The sequence below is a fragment of the Rousettus aegyptiacus genome, unplaced genomic scaffold, assembly GCF_014176215.1.
Source record: "Rousettus aegyptiacus isolate mRouAeg1 unplaced genomic scaffold, mRouAeg1.p scaffold_m13_p_7, whole genome shotgun sequence".
Taxonomy (NCBI): domain Eukaryota; kingdom Metazoa; phylum Chordata; class Mammalia; order Chiroptera; family Pteropodidae; genus Rousettus; species Rousettus aegyptiacus.
Genome location: NW_023416310.1, coordinates 93,181,549 through 93,206,300, shown reverse-complemented (window position 1 = coordinate 93,206,300; position 24,752 = coordinate 93,181,549). Strand labels below are relative to the sequence as shown.

The 24,752-nt window shown below is 40.8% G+C and overlaps 1 protein-coding gene and 1 non-coding gene across 2 annotated transcripts in view; one reads left to right on the top strand and one right to left on the bottom strand.

Annotated features, from left to right (window-relative positions):
- Positions 1-1,247: 1,247 nt before the first annotated feature.
- Positions 1,248-24,752, bottom strand: part of PRELID2 (PRELI domain containing 2) — a 63,428-nt gene continuing 39,923 nt past the window's right edge. The window contains exons 6-7 of the mRNA XM_016126579.2: positions 9,061-9,130; positions 1,248-5,196 (exon numbers count right to left, since the gene is read on the bottom strand). Coding sequence (XP_015982065.2) covers positions 9,071-9,130 — 60 coding nt within the window. The 3' untranslated portion in view covers positions 1,248-5,196; positions 9,061-9,070. The remainder of the gene's footprint in view (positions 5,197-9,060; positions 9,131-24,752) is intronic.
- LOC118606184 lies at positions 21,372-21,490 on the top strand. The gene has a single exon (XR_004952313.1). It is a non-coding gene; the product is annotated as a 5S ribosomal RNA (ribosomal RNA).

The following is a 24,752-nucleotide window of genomic DNA, read 5'->3' as shown; positions in this document are numbered from 1 at the left end:
TCTATAAATTGTTTCTATAAGTTAACTTAATTTCTATGGAGAGTCCCCATCCCACTGGGTTTATCCTTCTTAGAACTCCACCTCTCCACCTGCCTCAGTCTCTCCAAGGCTCACGTTAAGGTTCTGGGGTTTGCAGGGTTAGCCAGCGGTAGCTGGCATGCCCTGCCCAAACAGATATCGGGGAAACGGATCCCGATACTGAAGCCCTGAATTCACGGATATCCTGAGACCAGGCTGTAATAGTCAGAATTGAAAGCAGAAGACATTTTTGCCTGAATATCCTGTATCCTGCAATCGTTGTGCACTGCAAAGCTGCTACGAAGCTTGCCACGTGGCTCAGATGAGATGGTCTCGCGCAGGGCAGCTCCACCCTTCTGTATAAAGAGAACAGGCTTTCTTCCAGAAGGTATGATGTGCCCCTCACTAATTCAGTCATTATCATCTACAACTGTGCAATCTGCTGGTGAGGCTTTGAGGCCACCAAGCTACACATTTTTGTGCTGATCTCTCCACTGTGCATCCCGTGCTGACGTTTTCTGCATCCATTAAATGAGTAATCATCATTTGATTTACCCAAGAGGTTAACTGTGTCTGGTCTCACCATCGACTGGTGCCCATTACTGCCATCTGTCAGTATAATGATGGCGCAAGATTTCTGAAAGCCCGCTTGTATCAAGTCAAAATAGAAGACAAATCCTGCCTTTCTCTTGCATACAGTAGGTGCTCAACGAGTAGTGGTTATACTAAGAACTCTACCCCTAAAAGACATCGAGGCTCTAACAAAAAAAGGCATTGTAGAAGTAGGACAAGGCATTTTGGCAATAAGGTACAGAAATCCAAACACATTCAAGTAAAAATTGGGCAAATCTCATGGAAATAAAGTACAGAGCATATAGTTGAGCCTCACAGGTCAACAAGCAGCTGCTCTGTCTCTCCCTCTTTGGGACCGCCTGACTTCATGCTGCCATGTGTCTGTGCTGGGCTTGCCTTCGCCCTCTGCAGACCCTAGTCCTTTGCTCCGTTAGCACGTGGCCCACTATGGTTACCCAATAAGAGTGACCTCCGCTTAACTCTGGGATGAACTTTAATGGCTCACCTTAGGGGAAATAGGGAGCTAACATCACATGGCTGGTATAACACCCCCATCTGAGGCTGCTGATGAGGACCAGAGTCATCACGACCAATGATAAACACAAGCTCTGCTGAGCCATGTGATACCCCAAAAGAAATTAGAATTCACGCATAAATAATAGTCATAACGCTTTTATTTCAGAATGACTGCAAGAAGGAATTTCATAGGTATACAATTTATAGCTCCAAATCAAAATACCGAATCAAAAACACATTCTCCTTCACAAAAACTTGGCCTGAGAGATGTGATTTGAATTTTAATCGATTTGAGTTTCACATTATAGAGCTGTACATATAAAAATACTAGTACAATAGGGAGAGACAATGGCTTAAAAATCAAGAGAAACCACTTATAGCAACATCTCACTTTTCTTGAGGTCACAGATCCGACGACTGAAGTTTGAGAATCAGGAGGTAAGTTAGAAGGAGGAAGTAGAGCCACTAAAATAATGTCGGTAAGTCAATGCGGCAATGGTCATTCATTTAACTGCTAGAAAAGCCTCTCAAACCCTCGCTCAGATCCTATTTACTATTACTTGACATATAGTATGCAATTACATGATTTCCCAGCTCCATACAGCAAATGAGAGGAAAGTTCCCACAGGAAGGCAGAGTGTTGGCAGAGAGAAACAACATAGCCATGCAGGACAAGAAAAACTATAAAAACCACTGCAAAACTCCAAGAGCAGAGCCTTTTGGGGCCATTCGGTGTAGGAACTTTAAGAAACCTAAATAGGACCTGACAGCACTAAAAACATAATGACCCTGAAAAGATTTCATTATCTTCAGTGGACTCTGTCTTGCAAAAGCAGAGAAGCACACACTACATTAAGAGTGTTCCATGTAAATCGTTGAAATAAAAAAGGGGAAGACTTAAAAGGGTGTCTATACCATCCGTGTACCCACAATGTCTGATAAATGAGATATTACTACACACATACTACTTATGAAATGCACAAAGCAATTTACATTAAAAAGAATATAGCATCTTTTTAATATCTACATATGAATGAAACCATAATAGCCCCTTTGCGGTAAAAACACCTCGATCACACAGGATTAGCTTAAGTCAGCTTCTCTCCGCATAACAACTTTTTGCTGCATTCTGCGTGATCAACTCTATTGATCAGCGGGCCCAACTGACTGAGAAACCTTCACAAATGATGGAAGATGTGGAAGCCAAAAACACCTCCGCTAAATCAGCATTTCTCAAAATATGGCCTGTGGAAAAGCAGAGCCAAATCTCCTGGTGAACTCGTTTTAAAATGCAGATCCGCTGGTGCCCACTGAAATGTCACAAATCACTAAGGGAGGGCCTGGACACTTGCATTCAGCACCCCTCCCCAAGGGTGTCCAGTACAAGTAGAAGTCTAGGGCTCACTGTGGTGAATCAACACTTCGCAGCGCAGGCTCAGCAACCCAGTCAGGAGATTGAAGGGGTCTGTGAATTAACCCCTTCCCACCCTCATTCCAACAGGCTGCACTGGTTTTGACAATTCTTATACTAGAAGGCAGATAAAAAATAAAATAAAGTTAAATGTGGGGCTCTAAAATTCTGACATGTAATAAAAAGGAACTCTAACAAGCCCTAATTAATTTTTAAAAGAGCGTAAGATTTTGAAGACGTAGACGTAAAGTTTGAAGCAATGGATGCCGGCGGGAGAAAAAGGGGGAGTTAGGGAAAAAGTGCCTGATGTGACTCCGGAGGGTTACGTGGAAATGGGAGGGAAATATACCTAAAAGTAGTCTTGGGGGAGAGGCCGAATATGGCTAACATCCAGAATAGGGAAATGCGAATCTATTAAATATTGGCTGGGATGTTTAGGTTGATCCTTAATACTCTTGAAAAAGAGGCTGGACACTCCTGGCAAACATGTTTTGTTTGGTCAGCACAATGTTTTACACAATTCTGAATTTGTGGCCAACGTGTAAACATTTAAAAATGTTTTAAATTCTCTTTTCCTGGAAAATTGGAAATTGAAAGAACCATGGCAACAGTGTGCTGGAGCTCTTTCACCAGGTGTGTGCTGCCGGGGTCTCCCCAGAGGCCACCGGCCTGCTTTGCTCATCACATCACCTGTCAGACCCCTGCATTCATCTGTACTGGCCACCCCAGCTCCAAGGGAGTAAGGCAAAAATTCAGCCTCTCTGTTTCACTATTTCTAGTTCTAACAAAAATTCTTACTACAAAGATCCTTTCCTATCTCAGAATTGTTAGGAAAGAGATCAGATAGTATCTGCAAATCACCTAGAATCCACTGTAGTGTTCTCATCTTTAGCTGCCCATTGGAATCATCTAGGGAACTTTAAAAATTCTGATACCTGGGTTCCCCCCAGAGATTCTGATTTACTGGCCTGGGATGTGGCCTGGGCACAGCTTCCCACATGGTTCTAATGGACGGCCAGCTCCTACCTTCAGAGGTAGCAAGTTGTTGAGTATGAAGCCTCAAGTTTTATTACAATGTCAACCTCCAAATACAAACTTCTTGCTTCTAACCTCCGTGGTAATGCACATCGCCTCTTCTTTTGGGAAGTGGGCAATTATTCCAAAAGCATACAAAATCCCATTTACGAACTGAAAAAGAAGGTCAAAGTGTGTTCTGGTTTCTACCATTCATTTTTCCCTCCAATATAATTGAAGAACGAGCACTAAGGAAATGAGAAGAAATTATCCCAAGAGACAAAAGTTAGGCAGCACAAATAGCTCAAATACAATAAGAGGCTCACAGTGGCATGCCCATATTAAAAAGATAAAATACAATACGACTGCTTTGAAATTCACCAATGCACTAAGTGGAAATTTTTACAAATATTAAAAATAAAATTCTCTAAGATTTTCCAGTAATGGCCCAATTTTTATCTTAAGATGAACTCCAAATTATTGCCTCTCTTCAAGCTCTCTGTTAAGCTAGCATGCATTTACATTTTGGCTTCTAATCATGGGAAATGCAAACCGCTGTCATCTAATTTTCAAATAGCAATACTGCCTTATGTTACATTAAAAAAATATGTTTTCAAAATGGTTTCACATAATAATAATGGCTTCTATTCATTGGACTTCTACTATGCACGAGGAATGCAAGGCTCTTTATAAATACATGATCCAAAATCGGTCCAACAACCTCACAAAGTTAATTCTACCATTCCATTTTACAGACTTTAAAAAATGAGCTTTGGAAAGATTTAAAATTCTGTGCCAGTGAGCTGTCAAATGGCAGCGCTTAGATTCAAACCCGAGTCTATCTGTTTGATTCCAAAACCTGGGCTTCCCACACTAAACTACACCTTGTTTAAAATCATCACAACCCACAGGTAGAAAGATCTGTGCCCGATTATCCTCATTTGCACAGTGGAAAAGAGAGATTATGATCTGCAGCATATCTCAAAACGAGTTAGCAGGAGCCGCGCTTATAACCTGCCTTCCCACTCTCCAGGCCATGTTTTCTCACACAACCAAACCACAGTCCATACACTACATTATAAAAGCTATACTGATGGCAATTATGTAGTACTTTATGGGTAGAAATCAAATGTTCCTGATTCTTAAGACTCTTAAAAAGTATTACCAATATGGCTTAGCTGCAACTTAGGTCTGGTACATTCCTATCTGTCCCAGGACACCTGGAATCAGGTATCTGGTTCGACTCCTTTATTTGTCCCAGAATCTGCTCATGAATCCTAAGAGTGATGATGCAGATCACGTGAAGGCACAAGCATCGCTCTCCAGCCCCATCCTAAGCTGCGCTGACACCATCACCAGGCAATGAGCAGGATGTCCTGAGGAAGGGCGACATCACCTTCTATGGGTTTTCCTTTTACTTGTAAAATCGTAAAGAGACTGTGCCATAAAAATCCAACTAGGAAGCCTCAGCCAATGAGTGCTGCCATTTGACACTGGGTCCGGGGAGAGTGTATCATTTTATGTCCTGGCAGGAAGGTCTTCTCCTCCTTAAGCTGCCGACACCTTCACCACATCCTTAAAACCCGTATTTCGAAAAACTGTGTCTTTGATGTGTTGTGTCCAAGAGGTGATCCTCGAGCAAAAGTAGACACAGCACAGCCTCCCTGCAAGAGAAAGCAAACAGGCTTTATCACCTCATAAACATGTCTCACCAATCAATACTTATTTGTCCTCATCTCTGCAGCAACTCTTAAGGGTTACTTACTTAAGTTCCATCGCTACGGAAAATTCTTGACGAAACTGCATTTCCGACTCTTAATCATCTATGAACAAAGCAAGCACCTCGTTTTATTAAGTCCAGCTACCTAAAGGAGCAATTTCAACGGGGAGTTAAGATATAGCTGCAACTGAGGTCTTAATCATTCTGATGTGAAAAAACTCTGCTCTGCTATCCAGCCTCACCAAGCAGCCTCCCAACTGCCGGCAGCAAGAACAAACACATGTCGGGGCTATTTGTTTTATTCAAAAATGACAGGAAATCAAATATCTAACCAATGGACGTGTCAGCAGCAGCACCACAAGCATATTGGTTAGCGAGATTTATGCACCTCCAGTTTTGCTCACGACAAAATCACCTTCTAAGCTTTCTAATTGTCAAACGCCCACTTGCGTATACAGGCCAGAGAGTTCTGGGGCACAGGTTTAGGGCAAAGTACCATATACAACGTGGTCACATTCTACATGAATTTAAATCGCGCCAAGTTGAAATGTGGTTATGATCTAGAAATATTAAATAATGTTTCCTTACACACATTTGTACAAACCCCACAGAATGCTTTTTTGAAAGTAAGAACTGCAAAAATCCAAAGCTGACAAACTGAATACATTGTCCACGGCATCTATACCACTGCCGCACCACAGCGATACTTTATCTGCTAAACAAAATGCCTACATTTCCACTCCATTATGCACATACTTTAGAAGTTTATGAGCAATTGTAATGGTCATTCTTGCTGGTATTTTAACTTCTTTGTTGTGATCACTGTAATGCTTTTTTATGCCTTAAAATAACATCATCCTAGTGGTGATGGTAGAGCTAATGCAGAGAAAATAAACTTGTCACTCTATTAACTTTTGGAATGGAGATGAGATGTGATCAAATGCTAGATAAAAAAGGCCAGAACACCACCACAGGGGGCCCTGATGTTAATTTAGGAGCGGGTCTTCTCTAATCCAGGACAGAAAACTTTTTCTTAAAGAATTAGACAGTAAATATTTTAGGCTTTGTAGTATGTAAGATGTGTGTCACCACTATTCACTCCACTGCCATCGTCAGAACACAGCCAGGGGCCATAGCTGTCTTCCAATAAAACTTTATTTACAAAAGCAGACAGCAGGCTGGACTTGGCCTGCAAGCTACAGTTGGCTGATCCCTGTTCTGTAGCTAGAGCGCAATTCCCCAACCCCGTTCTTTTAATGCAGCATTTTACTGCTCACGATAATAGCAGTTCTCCCACTTGTTGTCCAACCATTCTCTCATTTTCTATAGAGCAAATTTTGAGAAAATAAAAAGTTATATTAAAACAGGTACACTTCAAGCTTGCAAAAACTTTGTCAAAATAGGCAAGAAAATAGAATAAACTTTGGAAGCAGTAAGTTGGCAACAACACAGGAACAACATCAAGGACTCAAAAAAGTTCTAAATCATGTTCTGGTGGTGCTTACATAGCTGTATACATCTGTCAAAACTCGCCAAAGTGTACACTTAAAATTGGTCAATATAATTGTACACAGATAATACCGTAATGAAGCTGAATTTGAAAAAAAGCTTAAAGCCTCAGCAGTAGCCTCTAATTTATAGTAACTGCAGATTTATGTGGCATACACTCCTTACTTTACATGGTTCCTTTGAGAAAACTAGTCATATATTGTGAAAACTAGTCATATATTGCATTCTATAAATCCTTCAGGAGCTCCACTGCATTAAATGCATTAAGTGCAACTGTCCTGCACTAAATTCCTGGTAGTATCCAGACCTCGACCACATCACTTAAGAGAGGAGAATAAGTTGCTTTTTAGAAACAACACAAAGCCTAGAATTAATGGTTTAGCTCTCAAGACAAACAACCAACAAAGCAAGAACATGGGTAATTTAAGACAACAGAATAATGCTTGTTTAATTTCCTTATTTTCACTAGTAACACTTTAAATCAAAAACACAAGCTGGTGGTTTAAAACAGAAGTTGGTGTGAGTCGTGTCTCCTTTCTTTCGGTTGTCTTTGCTCCAGTGTGGAGCCTGTCAACATTCAATCAGGGGGCAAAAAAAGACGAGCAAGAAGAGGCTGAGACACTAAAATCAAGGGAAAACCATACAAAATCATCCCTCTGATTAACCTAAAGTCGACAGGATATGTGACAACAATTTCAAACAGCAGGTAATAGCTTTCTCGGTGCATTTACTCTGTCTCCACTCGGAGATGAGACTCACTTAAAGCAATGGTTCCCAAAGTGTGGTCCCTGGACCAGCAGCAGAAGCATCACATGGGATCTGGTTAGAAACATAAATTCTTGGGCTCCACCTCGACCTACTCAATCAGAAATTCTAGGGGTGGGACACAGCGATCTGTGTTTAACAAATCCTCCAGATCATTCTGATGCTCACTGAAGTTTCAAAATCACTAACTTAAAGCTTGAAAACCAATATGTAGTTTCCCCATGTATGCGGCGTCCCCTCATTTTCTTATTTAACATGGAGCTGACTCAAGATCTCACTCTCCAGGGTGAGATGGAATTGTGCCCAAGTGTGCAAACACTGGAGGTGCTTAATGAGCCTGGAAAAACAAAGAGATGTGGCCAAGTTCTTCTCTACAACTTTTCAAAGAGCAGAGTGGATCCCAACATTTTTTGACCATCTGCCATACGCCATGCCTGAGCTAAATGAAATTATCTCGTTTCTCCTTTCCAGTAATAAATAAATCCATTAGTGCATATTAAATATACAGAGGTTTAACATTAATTAGAATGAGGTCAAACTCACAAACAAGCAGAAATACTTTTATAATTCTCAAATTTTCACTCAGAGGTATGACCAGCATGCTTTGAATGCTGAGGTACTTGCATATAAATATTTCTTTTGCTTCTTCTTGGGTTACTTGTCCTCAACTTCATCATACATCACAATTAAGAGTACCAGGTTGCTTATACAAAATTACGCGTACTATAATTTCAAGTCAACGAAAGGAAATTTGAGGTAATTCTGCATTACCCAAGACAATGCTTGGTGTACTGCACCAGCTTATCTTTTCTGGGATGTTAAATATCCAGTAAATTTGATGAGATGCAAATCTGCTATATTCATTTATTTTAGACTTTGATTCTCTCTTAAATAACTTTGTTCTTCCCTTTCTACTATGAAAACCAGTCTCCTTGATGTAGATAACAAAAACTTAAGGAAAAAAATTGAAGTAATTCTGAAATACCCCTGCTATCTGTTAACCCTACATCATTTGCCCTAAACTAGAAGTGGCATGTTCTCCTGCACACAGGCTGTCTTTCTTCCATTTTGTGGAGTATATGTGCTAGCATATAATCTGCTAAAATATATTTATTTCACTGGCCAGTCGACATGCCCTCTCTGGTTTTCCTCCCTGCTCCAAAAACAGCTTTAAACCCCTCCTTCCACTGTTCTCAGAACAATGAAATTAAGCTTCAGTGACTCCTGAGCTGCAGTCTCTAGAACTCTATGCCACCTTGAGGGGTGCAATCATGTGGGGTTGCGCTGAGCAGTTTAAACAATTTGAACTGCAGTTGCAACTCAGCACGTAGTATAAAAACTGCTCTGAAAATCAAAGAACCAAGTAAATAAAGGTACAGAGCAGATAACAAAACACCTGTGAGACAGTCCCCTGTGCACATGACCGGGAAATGTACAGCATGAATAGCCGAGGGAAGCAGATGCGTAACGCCGGGCTTATAAGCATGAAAACATGGCCTGAGTAAATAATTCTGATTTGCCTTTTGGTACTCACTGACAGTTCTTTATTCAGCTGAGGGGGCACCACACTGTTCCTTTAGCAGCATCTCCATTATTCTAATTCCCTATAGAGAGAAGAAAGGAAAATCAAAATGCCATATTTCACGGACAAGTGCTTTTACATTTATCACAATCCTTCAAGGACTCCAAGTCATGGCCATATATTCATTTCAGAAAAGTAGGCTCATAGTCACACATTACATTTGTATAATATTCTACTCATCAGTTTCACGTACATTATCTCCGCATGTCCTCCGAACTACTCACAGAAGTAGGCAGAGTTTAAGATCTCAATCTTAAACATAAGAAAATAGTTCAAGAGAAGTTAACTTCTTGAAAGTGGTGCAGCTACTAGGTGGCATTGCCAGAGCTGAAATAATAATGGTGATAGCTAATATTCATTGAACACTTACGAATGTGCTACACCCGCTGCTAAGGTTTCGTGTGTGTTAGCTTGGGTAGTGGGTGCTGGGTGCACTGATAAGATCCCCTCTGAGACACAGACACTTACTCCTTCCCCCTCATCTGCCAGCACTGTCGGCTGATGCCGGCACACGGCCACCCTGAGCCAAAGGGAGCTGCCCTACCTGAGGCTATGTCCCCTCTCCAGAGACAGCCCACATCCAGTGACTGTTGGAGTACTGAGGTCTAAAAGCCTGGCCCCCTCCCTCAATTCAGGACAACTCTGAGGGGCATCACAATCTCCAGCTCCCCACAGGATCAGTGGAGACCTTCATCACCATTGCGTCGAAGTTCAATGTCACCTGCTGCCTAACCCTGCTCTCCTCGCTGCCTCACAAAGGCTGCTCCTGAGCGTCCTCTTCAGTGACGCTCTGCTCTGCAAGCAAATCTCGGTCTGAGTGTGTCCCACATCGACTTAGGGCACCTTGTTTAATAAACACAAACCCCTGTCTAAGCACTTTCTGATGAGGAAACAGAAACTCAAAGAGATGTAGTTAATTTGCTTAAGGTGTCCAGCTATTTAAGTAATAAAACTAGGGAAAGATAGGAAGCATGCTACTCCGGTTTCAGAGGCCACCCCTCGACCTTCTCGAGATGTTCACTTTGCTAACTGTTCATTTTAAGCTGTCTACCCATCTCCCCCGGTCAGTCAAATCTAACCCTGGAGGAAAGAGGAAAACAGATGTTCCCTCTTTCCTCCTTCAAGGACAAGTTCTGCAGACCAGAGGATAAACCTTCAGATGCAAAGATAGGATTATGATGTAATTATGAACTAGGGTCTTAAGGAAGTCGAAGCTGGATCCAGGGGCATGGAACACACGGTGCTTGGGGACCGGAAAGTGTTTAGAGAGAAAATCATGGTTGAAGCTAACTTAAAATGCAGGCTCTCATGCCCCTCACAGGAACACTTTGATTTAATGGGACTCAAGTAACGAGCACCCAGGTGATTCTCACAATCAGGTAGCACTGAGAAACATTGAGTGGCATATAAGAGAAAGGAAGGGATTTCCTCCTTGGGTTTGTTCTGAGCCTCGGGAGAAGGATGTGCATCTCCAGAGAAGACGGTAACATGTATCCAGTCCTAAAGTGCACTGAAAAAAACGTAATGTGTCCTTGAGCATTCAGAAGGCCCTTCAGGCTCTTGGTGGACATCACCACAAATGCTGCCACTGTCTTGGAAGGAAGAAGTATTACTTAAAGGATCTTGACAGAATGCCAAGGAGCATGAATTAATTGTCGGTTGAACCAAAGCAGCAAACTGGAGGACCAGGCACGCTGCCGTCAGAGTAAGAGATCTGGGTCACATCTCTGCCAATATTCTCCTGGGTACCTTATGCTAGTCACTTTTACTAAGAAGTAACTTAAAACCAGAGTGCTCATGGGATTGCAAGGCTGACTGGATGGTGCTTTCCACACCAAGCTGCATATCACAAAAACAAACACAGATTCCCGAGCCCTATCCAGACTGACTCAATCAGAACTTCCGGTGCTGGGGCCTGAAATCTGTAGATTTATAATATATCTCACGGGGTTCTAAAGCACAATTTGTAAAATGGCAGCTTGACAACACTTCCAAGATGCCTTCCAACTCTGCCAGTCTGAGGATTGTTGAAATGGTTCTCCTTACCCACATGTGAAGCTGCGGCATATACTTGTACTTCTTAGAGCTACCTTCCTTTTAAAGAATTAGGGGGAACAGGTGAGGGGGGAGGGGTAAAACAACCAGCGGCATGAAGGCCAATCTAAGACCAGAATTGTGCCTGTTTCTTCTCTTATTCATTCGACGACAGACCCGGCTAACAAATATTTACTGTACGCCATGTACACAAGAGATTAAAGGGTGAGCAAATGAGAGAAGATCCCTGCCCTCATCTCGGGTACAGTCTAGTGGATTTCCTTCCCCAGTTTCACTTTTTTGTTGCTGTTTCAACAAACCCCTAGACAACACTTAGATGCCCTCCTTCTATTTTCAGGAAGATTAAAAATTGCCATGTTAATCCCATTTCAAGCTTCTTTTTGCAGAGGAGGCACGTAAATCTAGATGTTATGTTTTTAAAGCCAGAAAAGCACAATGCCTCCTAGGAAGTAAGCACTGGTGAACTCTCCCCATTTGTCTAAATTAGGAACCCACCGCTTACTGAGCTGAACACTTAATTGACATAAGTGAAGACTCTCAGGTTTGCCTTGAGAATTGAAAGACGTTATTTATTGACTCAATTACGTTCACATGTGACAGATGATTTCTCTTTTTCTCCCTCTCTCATACTGCTTCGGTCTTTTTAAGCAGAACAGCTAGAAATAGAAGGTGGGAGAATGTGGGCAGAGAGAGAGACCTGTACAGCGAATTTAAGGAAAAAAACAACCACAACAACAAAACACTAACAGGAAGGCCAAACCATTATTTAGTAACTGTTTGGTAACGAAGAACCAATCAAAGCCCAATCGATATAGTCCTTTCAAATAAAGTTCCAACGCTTAAAACTCAACCTCCAGGAGATCAGGCTTAAAGGGGCTAAATTTCCACCACTTATCACACAATGATGCCTGAAATGCAGAACAAACATTAAGTGGATCCACCTTTATAGATATGGCTTAAAAGCTTTTTGGACTGACAAACCATAAACCAGCTTGATTTTATTATTTCTTTCCCCTGAGGATTTCTCTCTCCCTCTTACAAGGCTATCTTTCTCTACTTGCCAACGGACAGTTAAATGAGCTCTTCAGTCTCATTTCCCTAACTCCAGAGCTCTGCTGGCCAAATGCATCCCCACAAAGAAGTGGAGCCTTCCAGAAACAAAACACTTCACAAATTCCCCACTCTAAGAGTCTCTGATAGCCGATTATTATGGAAAATGAAAAGCTTGTCTGGAGGGAAGGCGGAATAAGTTAGAATTAAAGGTAGCCAGATCCAGATAGTATACATTTACTTTTGTTATAAAAGTGATGCTTCCTTAAGCAGCTCTGATTTACCTAAGAGGCTCCAAAGAGAGTAATATTAGACCTTATAAGAATTACAAAGCAGTTCTCAAAAGACACATCTATGGGGCACTCTGAACAAAAGATAATTGCTCGCTTAATTATCACGATGAAAAAGATCGGTGTTAAAGACACCCACTGGAAATAATGCTTTCTTGCAGGTCATGGCTTTAGAGTAGGCACCATCAACAGTATCGGGGTCCTTGTATGTAAGGGAATGCACTGCAGCTGTGAGAAACAGGGATGCACAGAAGACATGAAGCCTCTACTCAAGGGGTCACTGGTGTCTTGGGAGGAAACAGAGGCATGCAAAAAAACTCAAAGGCAAGACAGCCTCTGAGCTACCCTGTTCAACCCATTTCCAGCTAAGGAAAAAAAAAGCGTAGCTCGCTGCCAGTGTTAATTTCATTTTACATAAACACGCTCTTTGAGGCCGAAGCAAATCTGGGTTTCCAACGTGAAAAAAATATATAAAAACTGTTCTTGGAGTTATTTCTAAACAGAACTTGCCTCTAATCCTAATGTAACAGAAATGTATACAGAAATCGGATTCATCAAATGACTCTTCGGCTAATAACAATTCGAGAACAATGTTAACATCATGCTATATTTTCTAGGATTTGACATTTTCAGAGATCGAGAATTACTAGATTTTGTAAATGCAAATACCACTACTAAAACTAAAATGCTATAAACAGAATATCATTTGTTTCCAAAGACTATCGATACACTAGAGCAATGTGAATATAATAATAAAAGCAAGATACATCATGGCAAATTTTGGGGGTGAGGTTAGGACTGCGATCCATGATTTATCTCTGAGTAAACTAGCTTCTAGTAAATACTCAGAAGGTAACTAGTTGTTTTTCATCTAAATCTCTTTTAAGGCTGGGGGCCTTGGCAGTCTCATTCAAGATCTATCCTCTAGAAGAACAATGCCTGGTACTCAGAAGGCATGCAGTAAAATGTCTACCGAATGAATGAATGACTATCAGTCAACCAATCAATCGTCAGCTTACAAGTCTACCACATTAGATGATAAGGGGCTCAGAGGCAGGAAAGAGAAGTTATTTATTTTTGAATCCTTACTGTCTAGTGCAGAATTTGGCACACAATAGGTGCACAAAGTCGATGAATTATAAGACTGATAACTGACTGCTTTTGAATGCCAAACTGATAAATGTGAATTTGGGAATTACGGTGCAACCTGCTCAGTAGTTAGCATTCTTCTAAGTATGGTTGAAAGGTCAGAATAAGAAGGGCTGCCATAGAGAATCAGAGAACAAAACAAAGAAAGCCTAAAGTATGAAAATTCAAGGGAATGATGTGGAAAAGAACTGACAGCAGCGTGAGACTTAAAACGGGTCCTGAAGAATCTGGGTTAGCCAGGAGGAGTTTAGAAAGTGGGATAAGTTTGGATGTTAACATATGTATTATAAAACCACTCATCTTTTGATAAAAAGATGAGTGGTTTTATAATAAAAGCTTCATTTCCTTTTTGAGTCTAATTTTTTAAGGTGGTTTACATAAAACTTTCTTCAAATCTTTTCACAACGTATGAATAAAAGATAAAATGAGACTATGTCATTCCCCTGCTTTGACCCTCCAACAATGTCTCATTGCTCTTATAATAAAATCCGCACTCTTTATCACGTCTATAAGACTCTGTATGATCTGCTTCCAGCCTACTTCAATTGCAGCTCCCTCCACTCTTCCCTCCCCTCTCTACAGATCCACAGACCGGTCTTCTCTTCATAGGACATGCTCGGTTCCTTTCTTTTTCACTCACTGTTCCCTCTGTTCCCTCCAGCAGGAACATACCTAGATCTTCCAGTGGCCAGCCAGCTCCTGGTAACATTCAGATCTCAACTCACCTCCTCAGAGACTCCCCTGGATACCCAAGATAGGCCAGTCTGGGTCAGATAGGCCAGTCTGGGTCACATAGCCCGGTCTTACTGTCTTTGCAGCATTCATCGCTATAAATAATTATCTTGCTTTTTAAATATTTTGTACTGTCACACTCCCCCCACCCCTATAGAATGTAAGCTCCATGAGATGGAGAGCCACCTGGCCACTGAGCATCATCGTGAAAGGAGGGAGAGAGGGGAGAAGGAATCTGTATCCAGTTTTTACATCAAAAGGTAAGGGAAACACTACTCAAAGCTTCCCCAGGAAGATACTCTTTGCCTTTTAATCTGATGCCATCCAACTCTTTTACATGGAGGGGTTCCTCATCTATGAAACTGGGATAACATCGAACAATAATAGTTCAAATTCACTGACACATACTGTGTGATGAGCACAGTGCTGAGCACATTCCCTGCACGGGCTTATTTTACCCTCCTGTCTGCTTTTGAAGATTCTTATCTTTTTCTGGATTAGAAATGAGGCTCAGAGAAATTAAGCATCCAGACCAAAACCACACAGTCACTAAGAAGCAGGGCTTTGATTTGACTGGAGGCAATCAGGCCTGAGAGTCCGGGATCCAGCAACTCTCAACACTGGGAGAAGGGAATTTTAAATGAGATTTCAGCCTATGTGAAAACACCTATTATAATGTTGAATACATAGCAAGAGCTTTTCTTCCCTTCCCTATTGCCTATGTTCAAAAAGCCTGATAAATCAGATCTTAGTCCTGCTCCCAAACTAAATGCCATGATTCTTAATATGTGAATCAATATTTAATCACAGCGACAAATTATTTTAAATGCAATGCTTTTCAAGTAGGAATATCCTGATAGAATGTATGACTTCAATCTAATTTTCCCAGGTGGCAAATAAACTGTTGAGTAAGATTCATTTTTATTTTGATAAGTAATCTAAAATACTTAGGTGTAACTGCAGAACATTAAACTGATACAATAATTCAGATGTCTTTGTTTCACATTATAAAGCTTCCTTTCTCCTTAAGAATATTTAATCTCAATTTGTAATGGAAAAGAATATATCCCAAAACAATAAAATCTAAAAATTGGAAAGTACATTATATTTTTCAGTCCAGATAAGAAACTCTTAGCAAAGAGCTGAAAGTGGCCTGTCCGATTTAGACAGATGTCCTGGGATATCAGAATGAAAAATATCAGAATGCGAAATTACACAGCCATTTCCGTATTGCCAGTTTTCAAATAAATCCTGACCTGACATGAACATTTTAGCGGCTTACAGGCATTTAGTCATTGGTGTTTTTCTATTTTATAAGGTTAATTCTCCTACCCCTAATATGACTCAATTAGTCTATTTTCATTCTTCATTTTTAAAAATGTGACCGGTACATAATTTAATTTTTCCTGAATTGGACTTCATGCAAAATATGGTTTATTCACCACTAGTGAAGGCCGGCCTCCTGCCCAGTGCCACATCCCATCCATGACATTTCAATGATCATTCTTACCTGCTTAGAAACCTCCACTAATGGGAGGCTTTCTACTCTTTATTTTGTCTGTGTCAGTCCTAATTATAAGACGATCTTCTTACATTGAAGTGGGACTGCCTCGGTGCCCAGCACCAAAAAAAGCCCAGTACCAACTCTTGTACTCTTGACTAAGAAACTAAAAAACAAGAAGGTTCCAATCAATTCCCTTTAGCAACTGTTTTTTCACAACTTACCAAATTTAAGCTTAGCTGTAATATCCCTTGTTTCCTGCCTATTCTGAGAGATAAAATGATTAGGAGTTGCGTATATATTTCATCAATGAATTGCCTCTAACGGAATAAATAAATCCAACTAATGTCCAGACAATAAATAAATCCCAGAGATGCCAAAATAATTCCCCTTTTGTATTTTATCGCTACCCTTCTCTTCCCCCTAGATTCATTAATTTTTATAAGTCAGTGATCCTCTTTACATATAGGGCCAGTCTGCTGTGTCTTCGAATCTGAGGTTTCCAATGAACAAAATACAACTTTCCCAAGTCCTTTTTCGGTCAAAAACCCACCCTACCAAATCTCAACAAATTGAGGTGAATGATAGTTTATCATGAGCTTACTACATGCCAGAGGCTTTACGTACCCCATCTCATTTAACTCCCTCATTCATTCTGAGCCAAGATACTTTCACTCTCATTACTTCCAGGTAAGGAAACTGGGCCTCAGACCGGTGAATGATGGGCTCGAGCTCACATAGCTAGTAAGTGACCCAACTGGAATTTAAACCTGGATTTCTCCAACTCTTTCCACAATGAGTACCTGCCTCATCGAATTTGTTTCTGTGCCTGTAAACCGGGTGTAGGGAAGAGAACATTCTTGCAGGATGGCTCTGAGGATTCAGTGAAGCAACATATAAAGCTACTGACACACAGCAGACTTTGGTTAACCATTACTTCCTATTCTCCCTGTGGCTCCAAAAGTGGCCAATGATTTCCTTATGGACTTGATCCGATAGGGCCCTCTCACAATGGGACTCCCACGGCAAGGTACCCACGCGTCATTCAGGTGGCAACCAATGACCTAGAGGAAATGTCCGCAGGGACTTGCCTTGTGCTTGTTCCTATTTCACAAAGCATATTTTACCTGCTCTTCACATCACCTCGAAGGGTTGCTCCTTCTGACAACTCAGAACCTGGCAGGGTAAACCAGCTTTCCCTAAGTCACAGGGGTCATCGGTAACAGACACAGAATTAAGAGTTCCGGGCCCAGAAAAAAAAAAAAACAAAAAAAAAAACAACTCATTATTGAGAGGCTGAGGCCCCTACCAAGCTGTGCTGAGCAAATTATATTTAATTTAATTTAATCTAATCTAATCTAATCTCATTCTCAACGTATGAGTCAGTGACATGAAGAAAATAAGATTCAGGTAGGTTAAGAAACCTCATCAAAAATACCCAGCTAGCAAGTGCAGAATCCAGAATTCACACTCAGGTTTCAGTGACTCTGGGCCCTCGACACCACCTCCTTTAAAAAGCTATGTTTGTTTATACGGTTCTCATCTCAAATTACCAAAAAATGGCACGTCACCTGAGGCATAGATAGTCCTTTCTGCCATTCCAAAGTTAATTCCATCTATATCTAGGCGGTCTTAATTTTATATTTTAGGGGGGGCAAGGTGAGACTGAACCACTTGTGGCTCTTGAATACCTACCTCCCCACATCTCCAAATGCACTTCATTTTCTACTGATGTGAGAAGCTCCCTCACGCACTCTGGAGGAGCTGGAGGACAAACATACACAAGAGGCATTTCGGTTTCAACGCAGTACTTGCCAATTAGAATTCCTTGGTTGAAGAATTCCTTGGAGAGCCCTTTACTTCCCACAGAAAGGCTTGCAGGGCTCAACATGATTGTCGTTTCTTTGGGACAAAACCAGGGGAGGGTGAGCAGGGTTATGAGAGGGCTGGAGTGCTGTCGTGAACATGAGCAACGTGAATGTGAGGGCGCGCCCGCACTCCGCATCCTTCACGCTGCCTGCGGGGTGCCGGAACCTTTCCGTCCACAGTGAGTTGAAGAAGTGACACTTTTTAAAAAATTCTAAGCCTTTAACATCACAACTTAACAACCAGAACAAAAGCCACATGCGAAAGACTAAAAAATAAACCCTCTATATGCAAATAGCAGTCTAAAGATAAACCTTCTGCTGTTTTTAAGATTTAGTCATTTGCAAAGGGAAAAAATACCTTGTAGTGCTTAGACATAAATGCTCTTCAAAATTCCCAGCCCCATAATAAACTGATAAGGGGAAAGTGGAGTAAAATGGAAAAACTCAGTTTTCTACCAGCGTAGGGGAAAAACAACTGTTCCCTATGTGTGTTTGTTTCTTCCCTGCGAGCCTCCTTTATTATTCACACAAAACATTTCATTTCTGACACTGTTGATCACCAAATGTGTGTGTGTGGGGGGGGGGTTCCCCCAAACAACAAGCAATTTTGACACTCAAAGATATCATCAGATCCTACAGGTTAAAAGTTCAGTCCCACAAGACCGCCCCCTCCCACCCAACACACGCAGACTGCAGACCAGGTTATCCCCTGGGCTTCTGACCAACTTGCGATAGCTCGGAGATTCCAACAGCCCCCTCCTTGGGTTCGACTAACTTGCTAGGTGGCTCACAGATCTCAGGGAAACATCTATTTACTGTTTATCAGTTTATTAAAGGATATAGTAAAGGATACAGATGAACGGCCAGATAAAGAGACACACGGGGCGAGGTCTGGGAGGGTGTCAAGCCCAGGAGCTTCCGTCCATCAGCCTCCCGGTTTAGATGTGTTTACCACCAAACCCTGTACTATTGAGATTTTAGGAAGGCTTCCTCACATAGGTATGATCAATTATTAACTCTGTTTCCAGCCCCACTCCCCTCTCTGAGGTGGAAAATTCCAACCTTCTAATAAAATGGCTTGGTCTTCCTGGTGATCAACTCCTTCCTACCTAGGATCCCATCCGGAGCCACCTCATTAGAATAAGATGCTCCTAGGGCTCTTTCATTCAGGAAATTACCACTGTTTTACAAGTTCTGTGCCAGAGACTAGGGGCAGAGACCAATATATATTTTCTTTATAATCTCAAAGAGAAATTAAAGACATGGGCGTTGTAACATAGTCGATAGTTTTTAAAAGTCACTCTACCATTTCAGTTGCTAACTAAATGGGAAGCTAACTTCCAGGATCACTGCCTTTGTATTGTTGGGTCCCAGAGACCCCTCCATGGGTTACTGATTCCCAATCATGTTCCAAACCCACTAGCTGTCTTGAATATAAAACAATCTAATAGAATTCTTCCCTCTAATAAAAACTCCCAGGCCTATGAAAAATGCATTCACACATCCCTCACTTGGTGAACTGTGAGGATGGGTTTCTTTTTAAATAAAAGCGTGCTGAGCAATTCTGGCTGTTGTTCTGAGGCTGAGGCACAATCCTCGGGGCTGAGGGACGCCTGTGAGTCAACACATTCAGGATCCCTGGGAAATAACGTGTTAGGCTGGCTGAAGGGTAATGGGATGAGCTGCTGGAAAAGTAAAATTAGGGTGGATACACAGCCTAGTCATTAAGTGCTGAGACTACGGGCCCAAGCACTGGTTGGAACCCGGGTTCTGCCAGTCCCCACCTGTGTGACACTGGGCAGATCACTCTACCTCTCTGTGCCTCCTCAGTTGTAAAGTGGAGATAAGAGTAGTTACTCGGGTAACTGTTCAGGCAATGTATGTAATGGCCTGAGGGTGTTGTCTGGGGCATAGAAAGTGCTCAAGAAACACTGCCTGTTATCATGACCTTTCCTATGACCTCAGTGGACGAAATGTTTCTCTGCTTTTAAGACTATTTTTAAGAGAATAAAATGAAACCATGGAGTCTTGCCCACTTTTGGAAAATAATACAATAATATGTACATTTTGCAATAAATATTTATTGAGCACTGACTATGTGCTAGGTATTGAGGATAAAGTGGTGAATCTCACGCAGAAGTCTGTCTGTCTGTCGTTTAGTGAGGTATACAAAGAATACATTCAAAGAATCGTGAAAATAGTCACATACTGAAAAAAGTACTTCACGGAATCTTTTGTAAGTTAATAGTACAAAATATGAAAGGCTTTATATACAAAGATGTTTCACATGGTTTCATTTATAATGGTAAACTAGGAATAACTTCAACGCTCAATACTAAAGGAAAGGTCCATTCAATAATTACCCAACTACTTAATGAAATATTATGCAGTCATTAAAATGATGGCTTTGAAGTTTATGTAGTGACTGTAAAAGGCAATGGTAATAAAATATTACTTGAAAAAAGCAAGACATGAAATTGTACCTATACTGTAATTATGGCCGTTTAAAATTTGCATATGAAAGGTTCAAAGGAAATATGCCAATTTGAGTTATAATGGAAAGACAATTATCATTTATGGAGTATTTATTGTGTGCCAGGGTATTTCAAGCACTTTACAGTATTTCCTTTAATTCTCAAATTCTTAAGGTAAGTACTATTATTCATGTTTCACACAGATAGAGGTTCGGTTTGTATATAAACTATGAGAGATGGCACTGAGATTTAAACCAGAGTTGGGTTGACTTCAAAGACAGGCTCATTTTACTAACAACAATTGATCATTATTGTGTTCCAAGTCCTGCCCTAAGCATTTCATGCATATAACTCATTTACTCCTCACAAGTTCTCTATGAAGTAGGTTCTAATATTGTCCTCATTTTACAGATGAGGAAAGTGAGACTCAGAAAATTAAATGGCTTGCCCAAGGTCACACAGCTGATCAGTACAGGATATTCTGCTGATCTCAAAAAGAACTAAGGCATAAGAGAACTAAGGCAAAGAGAACTAAGAACATAAATGGCTCTACTAGAAATATAATTTAAACATTCATGTGCAGGTAGTACCTATTCAAAAACATTTTAAATAATTTTTTAAAAATTTTATTTAATAGTGAGTCTTTTGGGGAGGAGTGCAGCAGTTTTTTTAAATTATGAAGTATTTCAAACATATCAAGAAGTACAGAGAATAGAAAAGCCAGTAAGTAGGCTTTAACAAGCGTTAACGTCTTTAAAAATAACAAAAACTGCATCCCTAACAAAGGCCACTGAGAAAATTTTTAATTGTAGCCTTTAAATTCTTCTTAAACTGGATGTCAATATGAAAGGAGTAAACTCTCAAAAAGCCACCATTTTCTTTTACTAAAATAGTTCAAAGAAAAATGTAAAAACAGTTTAGCTAGAATATAAGGAAGAACTCCAGGCAAGGAATAAGGTGTCAATCTAGTCAGTAAAAGGGATTCAAAAGAAAAAGTGAAAAGTGACAAAGAAATATCACTCCCAGCAAACCTGGGTTCGTGAGACACAAAGCCTCTTCCTCCTTAACAGGCCGACATCTCACCTCCACCACCTTTCTTCAGCTCTACTGGTGCCTCAAGTCTCACAAAAAGTGGGCCCAACCTGTCTACGGCCATGCCACCTTGAACAAACCCAATCTCTTCTGATCTGGGAAGCTAAGCAGGGTTGGGCCTGGTTAGTACTTGGATGGGAGACCACCTAGGAAGACCAGGTGCTGTAGGCGTAAAAAAATAAAAATAGAAGAGATTGTAACCTGACAGAGGTCCTTGCAATCTATGAGGCCAACGAGGGTTGCCTCGCCTAAAAAATTAAAAAAAAAAAAAAAAAATAGTGGCCCAACTGAAGAGGTCTTTCAGCAGGAGATGAATTTCTACAGCACGGTAGGGATACAGAGGAAGAAATCATGAGACGGCGGGGAAGAATGAGCAAGGGGGCAGCAGCACCCCTCAGGGAGCTCCAGGAGCACTCAACCAGCATGCTGTAGGCCGTAAGCACAGAAATGAGGTTTAACCATTGGATGTACTTTTTAAGAAATGAAATTACCTTTGCAAGTCAAGTTGCTCTAGCCAGAATTCTGTGTTAGCCCCTGATCTGAGATGCCAGAATGACATTTTCCTGGTCTTGCTGGTCAAACTGAGAGCCCTAATTTAGTAGCATAAAGGTCCTAGCTGTATCCAAGCTCAATCTTACGAAATAAATGGATCCACAAGATTTGTGCCTCAAATATACTTAGTCCGCACAATCTGCAGACATAGTCCCTATTTTTCTAGTATTTCAGTGCAGCCTGTGCAAAGCTATTTCAGTTTTCAATTCTGTGCCTTCCTCAGGTTTATACAAGGTACGTGCAGATTTATGGTGGCCACAAATTCCTATTTTCTCATTGTCTTTGTCTTTGAATTTAGCACAACAGAGGGCAAGAACATGATCAGAAAATAATAGATGGGTTGGAAATTTACCAGAACGGTGGGGAGACTATGGCTCCCAAATCTCCAGAGACACCCAGCGGGGGATGAGAAAAGAAGAGCAATAGGAAAACAGGTATTGCAGTTAAGTGTTACAGAGATGAGGGCATTTCCTGTACGTTCTGACAAGTGTAGACTTCAAAGTCATATGAATACCCAGTGCTGATGGAGACAAGTCATGCATTTGTCTTGTCTCCTCACCTAAGCTTCAAGGTGAGGGGTCAAAGAGTACAACGTTTAAGAGTGTCGACCCTGAGGTCAGACCACCTGGAATTCCAGCTCTACCACTTACTAGCTGATGACCGTGTGCAAGTAATTTAACTTCGGTGTGCCATCGTTTCCTCATCTGTAAAAAGGAAAAGTGGGCAGAACAGTCTCTCTCTCAGAGGGTTATAGGGACAACTCGATGTTCACATACCAGTACAGGGCTTTGCTCGTGGTAAACACTCGGTATAACCGTAGCATTATTATATCTAGCTTTCTCCAGGACTGTCTGTGTTTACAGAAGGCATGGATTAAAAATAAGCCAACATGTCTATTATTGGCACTAACACTTCGAAGGCACCTACAATATCTATAAATCTTTGTAATATGCAATTTATCTAGTCCACACAAATAGGATTTTAAAAGAAACTGTAACAACCTCACCACATGCTTACTACTTCCTCTACCTAACAAGTATTTTATAAAGTACATGTCTTATTTTTAAATATTTTATTGCCACCTCTACTCTTGCCTACCTACTTGTTAAATAAATTACCTCGGATACTCTTGGATCTATGTACACTTAGCCTAAATTCCTGAATTTTTGTGCAGGCTTGAAGGCTATTTGTCAGACAATTTTTTTTTTTATTTTATTTTAATCTCAGTATTTGCACATTGAGGGAAAGAAGGGAGGGCTGAGGGCTGAAAAAAGAAATCATGGTGTCAGAATTGAAAAATTCCCTCTTAGTCCAATCCCTAATTTTACAAAAAAGTGACAGCGATGTTCAGAGCAACTAGTCCAAGCAGCGTGACCACTGGAGCGTGGCCAAGGCAGGGCCGGAGCCCAGGTTTCCTGATTCCTGGCCCGTTCGCTCCTCATTGCACTGTGCTGAGACATGGCATCCGATCACTATTCAAATAATGACACCAACACATCCAGAGCTCAGGAAACCACTTTCTGTCATTTCAAATAAGAGCTTAACTTCCCAGCTTTCGTCTAGTTTCATAGAAGGCAAAGTCCCAGCATTTCAGCTGGCTGATTTAAGGGATTCCTGAAAGCTTTACCGGCGAGCAGTCTATTACAACCCCAATGAATTCAAATGAGCCACTGGGATTTCCAATTCCTAAGTCTCGGTCAAGGTAAAGGCACTAATTTAAACTTGGCAGAAGGAACAAAAACTGTATCCCTTACAGGATGTTCGTTTTCATCAAGATGTTTTCATTGCAAAGGCTACATTTCTCGGGACTAACACTCCAGAGATAACCACGGGATGAGTTGAGCTGATGGGGAGGGGAATATTTATGAAGAGGACAGCTATAATTATTTAACTGATCTAGAAATAAATTGTTAAAAATCAGAATTCTTAGTAATATTCTCACAGCATTTAATGAATAAATATCAAGTAAATCACTCTATTTGAACACTCAAGAACGGGATTAAAAAGTATTATCAACAGAGGTAAAATGAGAGGTGGGAAATGAACCCTCCGGAACTGGACGGACAGAACATATTTCATCCGTTCCTTCAAGTAGTTCAAGTAGGGAAAAGAATCTTGAAAGAATTCATAATACCAAGCGAGTAATATAAGTCTCCACTATCCAGGCAGCAGAATATTCCATTGGTATTCTATGTCCTACTTGTGACTTTTTTTTTGTTTACTCTTTCAAATGAATTTTATTTATTCTTAGCCTCTATCTTGGACTCGCTGGGTCTTGAAATGTCCACTCTTTATTAAACTACCATTCATGTGTGTACACCAGACATTTAACCTACAGAAAAGGAACTGAGCAGTTCAGGGCAACTAGTCCAAGGTAATACAATTAAAATGCTTGGAGGATTGGGGTCAAACAACTAGCTAATGACAGAAGCACTAACTTTCAATGTCTTCGGAGTAGGAATCAGGAGACTGAAGCTAACAATTTTATTTCTTTTTCACAACAATCTTGCGAGGGTAGAATAATCTGCCATGCTTTCCAAATGACAAATGGAAGTTCTAAGAGGTTAAGTCATTCATTCAAGTCATGCAATAAGAAAACTGATATTTCCCTGAGTCAGCTTGTGGTAGAAGCTATAGATTGGCAGAATTCTTTTAGAAGATTTGGCAAGATGCCATAGGTCTTAAAAATGGGCTTGAACCTAGGAAGCTACCAGAAAAATACACAAGTACTTATATTCACAGATTTACCACAACATTATTTATAATAGCGAAAAACAGAAACCAACAATAACAGCTATTATATATGCCAATGCAAATAATGTGAAGGTATCAAAAATCATGTTTTCAAGGAACATGTAATGACACAGAAAAATGTTAATAA